At 42.2% G+C, this 7829-nt stretch overlaps 1 protein-coding gene across 1 annotated transcript; it reads left to right on the forward strand.

Moving 5' to 3' along the window:
* Nucleotides 1-176: 176 nt before the first annotated feature.
* Nucleotides 177-2776, forward strand: HSPA2 (heat shock protein family A (Hsp70) member 2). Its single transcript, XM_043472272.1, has one exon. It carries the CDS (start codon nt 381-383, stop codon nt 2292-2294), a length of 1914 nt encoding a protein of 637 aa, XP_043328207.1. The 5' UTR covers nt 177-380; the 3' UTR covers nt 2295-2776.
* The last annotated feature ends 5053 nt before the right edge of the window (nt 2777-7829 follow it).

A 7829-nucleotide genomic window follows, 5' to 3' on the forward strand; every position in this document is an offset into this window, starting at 1 on the left:
AGCTGCAGGCCGCTCTGGGGCCGCGGAGACTGCGGGCCGCCTTGGACACGTGGGAGGGGTCTCATTTGCATAACGGCCGCCCCTCGCGTCCTAGCGCGGCCCGGAGTCCCGCCCCTCATCCATCTAGAAGTCTGTTGGGCCTCAGGCCGGTCACTCCGATCCCGGCAAGCCTGTGGCGGGCGGTCCCGAGAGCGGATTGGCTCTGAGAGTTTCCAAAAGGCGGCTGGGAGGCGACTATAAGAGTGGGGAGCCGAGGGAGGGGAGTGAGAAACGCTGGTTGCGTTCGCGGAGTCTGGGGCTAGGTGACCGTTAGTTGAGGCCGCAGATTTTTCTGCCCCAGGTGTTCTCGTCTAACGTCGCTTGCCTGTCTTTCAGTCAGGATGTCTGCCCGCGGCCCGGCTATTGGCATCGACCTGGGCACCACCTACTCGTGCGTGGGGGTCTTCCAACATGGCAAGGTGGAGATCATCGCCAACGACCAGGGCAACCGTACCACCCCCAGCTACGTGGCCTTCACCGACACCGAGCGCCTCATCGGCGATGCAGCCAAGAACCAGGTGGCCATGAACCCCACCAACACCATCTTCGACGCCAAGAGGCTGATCGGTCGGAAGTTCGAGGACGCCACAGTGCAGTCAGACATGAAGCACTGGCCGTTCCGGGTGGTGAGCGAGGGAGGGAAGCCCAAAGTGCAGGTGGAGTACAAAGGAGAGATCAAGACCTTCTTCCCCGAGGAGATCTCCTCCATGGTCCTCACTAAAATGAAGGAGATTGCCGAAGCCTACCTGGGGGGCAAGGTGCAGAGCGCGGTCATCACCGTCCCGGCCTATTTCAATGACTCGCAGCGCCAGGCCACCAAGGACGCGGGCACCATTACGGGCCTCAACGTGCTGCGCATCATCAACGAGCCCACGGCGGCGGCCATTGCCTACGGCCTGGACAAGAAGGGCTGCGCGGGAGGCGAGAAGAACGTGCTCATCTTCGACCTGGGCGGCGGCACCTTCGACGTGTCCATCCTGACCATCGAGGACGGCATCTTCGAAGTGAAGTCCACGGCTGGCGACACTCATCTGGGCGGGGAGGACTTCGATAACCGCATGGTGAGCCACCTGGCGGAGGAGTTCAAACGCAAGCACAAGAAGGACATTGCACCCAACAAGCGTGCGGTGCGGCGACTCCGCACCGCCTGCGAGCGCGCCAAGCGCACCCTGAGCTCGTCCACGCAGGCCAGCATCGAGATCGACTCGCTCTACGAGGGCGTGGATTTCTACACGTCCATCACCCGCGCCCGCTTCGAGGAGCTCAACGCAGACCTTTTCCGCGGGACCCTGGAGCCGGTGGAGAAGGCTCTGCGCGATGCCAAGCTGGACAAGGGCCAGATCCAGGAGATCGTGCTGGTGGGCGGCTCCACTCGCATCCCTAAGATCCAGAAGCTGCTGCAAGATTTCTTCAATGGTAAGGAGCTGAACAAGAGCATCAACCCCGACGAGGCAGTGGCCTACGGAGCCGCGGTGCAGGCGGCCATTCTCATCGGGGACAAGTCAGAGAACGTACAGGACCTGCTGCTACTCGACGTGACCCCGTTGTCCCTGGGAATCGAGACGGCTGGCGGCGTCATGACTCCTCTCATCAAAAGGAACACCACGATCCCCACCAAGCAGACGCAGACCTTCACCACCTACTCAGACAACCAGAGCAGCGTGCTGGTGCAGGTGTACGAGGGCGAACGGGCCATGACCAAGGACAATAACCTGTTGGGCAAGTTCGACCTGACCGGGATCCCCCCAGCGCCCCGCGGGGTCCCCCAGATCGAGGTCACCTTCGACATCGACGCCAATGGCATCCTCAACGTCACCGCCGCCGACAAGAGCACCGGTAAAGAAAACAAAATCACCATTACCAACGACAAGGGTCGTCTGAGCAAGGATGACATTGACCGGATGGTGCAGGAGGCGGAGCGGTACAAGTCGGAAGATGAGGCCAATCGCGACCGAGTAGCCGCCAAAAACGCTGTGGAGTCCTATACCTACAACATCAAGCAGACGGTGGAAGACGAGAAACTGAGGGGCAAGATTAGCGATCAGGACAAAAACAAGATTCTCGACAAGTGTCAGGAGGTGATCAACTGGCTCGACCGGAACCAGATGGCGGAAAAAGATGAGTATGAACACAAGCAGAAAGAGCTCGAAAGAGTGTGCAACCCCATCATCAGCAAACTATACCAAGGCGGCCCTGGCGGCGGCGGCGGCGGTTCAGGAGCATCCGGCGGACCGACCATCGAGGAAGTGGACTAAACCTGCACTCAAGACAGCGTAAAAACCTCTTTTCCTTTCTATTTTCTTTTTCCTTTTGTTTCTGTTTCTTCTTTGAAATGTCCTTGTGCCAAATACGAGATCTATTATTGGAAGTGTTTAACCGGTGTATGCATATGAAAGGAAAGGTGTAACAACTTAGTTTAATGATACAAGATTAGTTCTAAAGTTTGATTTTTTAGAAACATTGAGATATCTCTTTAATGCATTTTGCTTGTTTGCTGACTTGAACGTTTTTTGGTTAGCTTAGTTTGTGCATGGAGATTTGAGACGGGAAAACTGAAGTTTTCACACAGGTTCTGTAGAAGTTTGGTAACAATAAAATACATAGAAGCTTGAATTGCTTATTTGTATGTACTACTTGAAGAGAAAAGTGAACATTGCAGTAATGTTAAAGAAAGGCATACTTTTTGCAAACGCATAAATACAGATTTAAAAGTAAAAAGCTGAAATTGATCTAAAAATTACTGTCTTGGAGTTTTCAATTTTGTATTCTTACTGTTTTACCCATGTGGGTCTTTAACTAAATAAGGTATTAGTATAAGGTGAAATTTGTCTAACTCAATCTTATCTAATTCTCAGATGAGTTTCCTGCTTTGAATTACCAGCAACTTAAGGGGAGAAGATCTGGGTAAACTTTACCCTCCTTTTAATACAGAAACCAGAGTTGGCATAAATGTTCAAGTGAAAATCCACCTGAATATTCCAGCAAAATACAAGCTGTATTCCAGGGTTAAGTACAAAGATTCTTTCTGTAAACAAAAGGAGTTGTCTTCTGAAAATAGCCTAACATAATATGAAACAGGTTTGCTTTCTGCTGCATACAGGTGTCTGAAACAAGATCCAACAGACAAAGGTTAAAGCCACTTAATATTGAGTTCAAATTCAGTCAAACTTTTGTCAACTTCTAGTAAAACAGTTCAAATTCTGGGCATATGACAAATTCAAGAAGAATATGTTTTCAGCACTTAAATTACTTGGATGGTAAAGGAAGATAATAGTTTTTTGTTGTTGTTCTGATTTGACGATCATAGTGCTTTTTCAATACCTGCCTTAAATCACTAGAATATATTTCTTTTTTTAAAAGATAAACTGCAAGATAGTCCTGTATTTTGTCAATATGCAACTTGTTCATTTTCCAATATTTCCAATTTGAGATTGTTACAGATAGAAATATAACCCTTTGAAATCCACTATCCTGGGCTTAAGCTTTAAAAATCCATATCCTTGGAAGAAGGGGGTTCATGTTTATATTTTAGTGGACTGACTCATCTGCTTTGTACTGATTTATTCTCTTTAAGGAGAATTTGGAAGAAATTGAGTAAAGCTGATTGGAAAATGCATAGTTAATCTAATGTTTTCACCATACAGACAATTTAATATCTCCTTCCAAGTGATGTAGATTTACTTCCTGTTGTTCATAAGATAACAGTGACATATAGAAGCTAATTTTAAACTTACTAGTGGACTCTTCCATATCAAGCAGAGAGAGGAATTTTTGAAATATAAAAACTAGAGAACAAAATAGCCTAAAAGTATTGAGCTTCGGTCACAGTCCTCTCATGTAAGCGCTGACTCTTTGTACCTACGATTTTTTTTTTCTTTTAACAAGTCTCATTTGGGTAGGGGGAGGAAGATAAAAAGGCAGTTGTAAAATTGCTTCAAAATAGACATTTTTTTAAAAGGTAGTTGTTCCTTACATTCTGAAAGGTGAACACAACTTGAGTTTTTCATTGCTGTTGCCAGAGTGGAAAGTTTTCAGCAAAGAAGCATTAAGGATATTTCATTGCAGATAGCATCGCATAAATATTTGACAAGTTACCTTGGTATTAAGAGAGTCAGGTAATTAGTAGCCTTAGAGTGACGTTTCACCTGAGTTTTTACCAAGATAATACTCATTCTGTTAACCTTTTGTTCTTTATTGAGTGTTTACCCCTTGCTCTAACTTCAAAGTATACAAAGTATAGTGGGGTCTTTAAGTGCAGTTTGGTATTAGTTTGACTAGACCTCATTTTTAGAAGATACTAGTTTCTAAAGGGTCAAAAAAATGCCAAATGGTCATCTCTTTGATCCTATAGCCTGACCTCTGGTAACTTGCTGTAACACTAACATCAATCTACATAGATACTTCATTTTCTGTTATTTTGAAAAATAATTTGTAAAACTCTTGAGTACTTTTAATTTTGTCTTCTCAAATTTACCTAGATCTAAACATTGCTTAAGATAAAAAGCCACTAAAGTAGCCATTCATGTTTCCAGGGTCAGTTGAAGTTGGTAACCCAATAACTCATGGGAACCCTTTAGCAGATGTTAGATCAGCCATAGTCAAATGACAATGGAAAAAATACTTGAGTTCAGGATGAGGCTAAATTACAGTTTAAGGAATAATTAACATCACTTGCCCTTGAAAGTAATACTATGCTAGGGACTAGTGGTCATGACTACAGCTAATGAAATATGTATAGAATGCTTAGGGATTGAAAAAGTACCTTTCTCATAACAGGGACTTAATTTCTTCTTTCTTGAATGTCTAATTAACATAACTGTCCCTGTTTTGAGGCAATGAATCTAGACACCTGTCAAAATTGTTCAGAGTATTTCAGTTGTATGAAATTTCAAAACAAGATTACTCTAAATTTGTTATCATATTAATTTATATGTATAATGGAAGTTAATGTACCTGACTTGTGCATTAGGAGATACGAGTGCTCTTTACATCTTTAAATTTAGCATGCATATTAAAATACATAATATATTCTGCATGTCAAGGAGAACTAAAAATATTCTGTGTATAATCTTAAACATGAATATAATCTGACTAGATGAAATCAAAAGGTCTCTCTTATGAAGATCAAATACTGGGCTCATGATAAGGTATTTCAATTGGATGTAGTTTTTAAAAGTTGTGAGGCATATTTGTCTTGCTTTTGAACACTGGAACTGAAGTTTTAAAGATTCTCAAATCCATATGATCACAAGACAACTGCTAAAGGTATATATATATATGTATATATATATACACACACACATATATATATAACAACTAATATTCAATTGTTTCTGTATATTTAATGTATGAGGCAACTGTTTTGAAGGACTATCCTTAAGCATTAAAATTAGATATAAAATTTAAATCCTTCAAGAAAAATTATGGATCTTTAGAAGAAGAGCTCAGTATTTATTCTTTTTACAGCTTTTTACAAGTATTTACAGCTTTTGGGATGGAGATATTTTAGGATATATGTATTTCTAAAATTTAATAGTGTGCTACTTAATGTTGAAATGTTTTTCCCTTAAACAAGTGAAAAAGTCAGCCTCTTCCTCCATCCCTTTAAGTACAGATTAGGATGTTTGAATTGAAGATTGGAGAAATAAGCACCAGAAATGGAGTTGCTAATTCAAATACTGGTATTGCTGTTTCTTATATTAGTTTTAAAAGTAGAATTATAACATTTTGAAAATCTGTCCACTGATTTTTTCATAGTATAAATATGCATAATAAACAGTTAATATCTTGGGCCTAAAATTTGAGACAGTCAACTTAGTTTTATGTCATATGCTCTTAGTTCTTTGATCTTGAGAACTTAATTAGGCCAAAAAAAAAAAATTTCCCTTACAGGGCATTTGAAATTATTAAATATTTAGACAGCACCTTTCCCCTACTTCATTGCATTATGACTTTGTTTTTTAAGAGAAAATTATATTTCCATATTAGGTTATGAGTTTCTAATGTCATTAAAAAAAACTAACTGGGGGAAAATCTAATTGATGAATGGGTCACTTTAAAAATAATGATTTAGAGTCATAAAAACAATTTTTACTCCCTCTTTCCTTAGGGTCTAGTGACACAGAAATATAAGATGGTACCTTCAGAGTTATCCAGGGTTTCCTCTAAGTATTAACATGTCCCTCTGGCAAAGCTGTGGTAACTTGTCATGTAACTTTTATGTAGGTCATTATTTTGGGTTCTCAATTCCTTTATTTTTACCTTTAGTTTTGTATATTAGACAGTCTAAAGTTAAACATGGTAAGGTATAAAAGATCTTTGGTTTTCTGTTAGCATTTCTTCACTCATTTAGCTAAACTGAAGAGGTTGCCTGGAAGTGTGGTAAATTGGTACCACCCAGAGTCCTTGTTCTTCCTTGGTCCTTTTTGGAGCTTCAACTCATTATTTCTCCTTGTTCCCACCCAAAGTTAAATACCCAGGTTGGAGACAAGCATTTGATGACTGGGATATTTTGGTGAATTATTTTCAAATGAGTCATCTTATAATAAGCCAGCCTCTAAGGCCATAGCCTCAAAAGCAACATTGCCAGTGTACTGGTGGGTTTCCTTATATCTGAGCCAATTGGAGCAGTTACCAGCAGTGGACTCGAGAGTGGATCATGAATCTTGGTGTTTACAATTTTATACTACTGTGAACAGTGATTGTGTGTTACCAAGTAGACTAGGATGGTGGGGTTAAGGGGAAGCAGTGGAGTGTCTATTGCTCTTGTTTGTAAAGTTTATGCGAGGAACTTCCCCAGTGGTTAAAACTCCACCTTCTGATGTAGGGGGTGCCAAATTCAATGTCTGGTTGGGGCACTAAGATCTCACATGTGTGCAGAGTGCAGCTGAAAAAAATAAAAGAAACCAACTAGTAAATGGGTGTTACCCATCATCCCACCAATGTAAAGTTTATATGAAAATAAAATCAGGTATTTACTGACCATCTATTTAATGCTAATTAAGTTGTGGGGCTAAAACAAAAGCAGAATATATGTGGCATTCCCAGTCATATAGTGTTATTTAGCATTGCTTACCATCAGTGTTAGGAGGGGGAAAATACCAAACAATCTGCATATCAACTCAGTTGCAAGAAGAAATTACGAGACACATGGTTTGAAAAGTAAATGCAGAAATGAAGTTGAACGTGGACTTCCCCAGGTTGCTCAGTGGTTAAGAATCCACTTGTAAAAGCAGGAGAGAGGGGGTTCCATCCCCTGGAGAAGGAAATGGCTCCCTACGCCAGTATTCTTGCCTGGGAAATCCCATGGACGGAGGAGCATAATGGGTTACAGTCCATGGGGGGCTGCAAAAGAGTTGTACACAATTGAGAGACACTGTTGAATACCCATTGACACAAACCAAGGTTCTTTGCTTTCAGCCACACTAATTCTCAGTACTTTACTTCAGGGTGATGCTTTACATACATTGCTCCTTAAGAATCCTCAAACACCGATCATTTGGGTATCTTCAGACGACTTCAGACTTCCACATCTAGTTATGCTGCAGAACCCAGTTTCAAAAACCTTGATTTCCACGGTTGCGCCGCTCACGCCACGCCACCCCACTCGCCACCCCACCCCCCACCCCACCCCACTTAATTTAGTCCCAGTCTGGATTATTTTTTTTGTTTCTCCAACCTGGATTTAAACTTCATTTAGTGCTAGCAAACTTGGGAACAAAGGGAGCTTCCCTATGGAACTGAATCTAGTTTTTCTAATTAAAAACAAAGCCAGTGACGTGGTTGGCTTC

The sequence above is a fragment of the Cervus canadensis genome, chromosome 6, assembly GCF_019320065.1.
Source record: "Cervus canadensis isolate Bull #8, Minnesota chromosome 6, ASM1932006v1, whole genome shotgun sequence".
Lineage (NCBI taxonomy): Eukaryota > Metazoa > Chordata > Mammalia > Artiodactyla > Cervidae > Cervus > Cervus canadensis.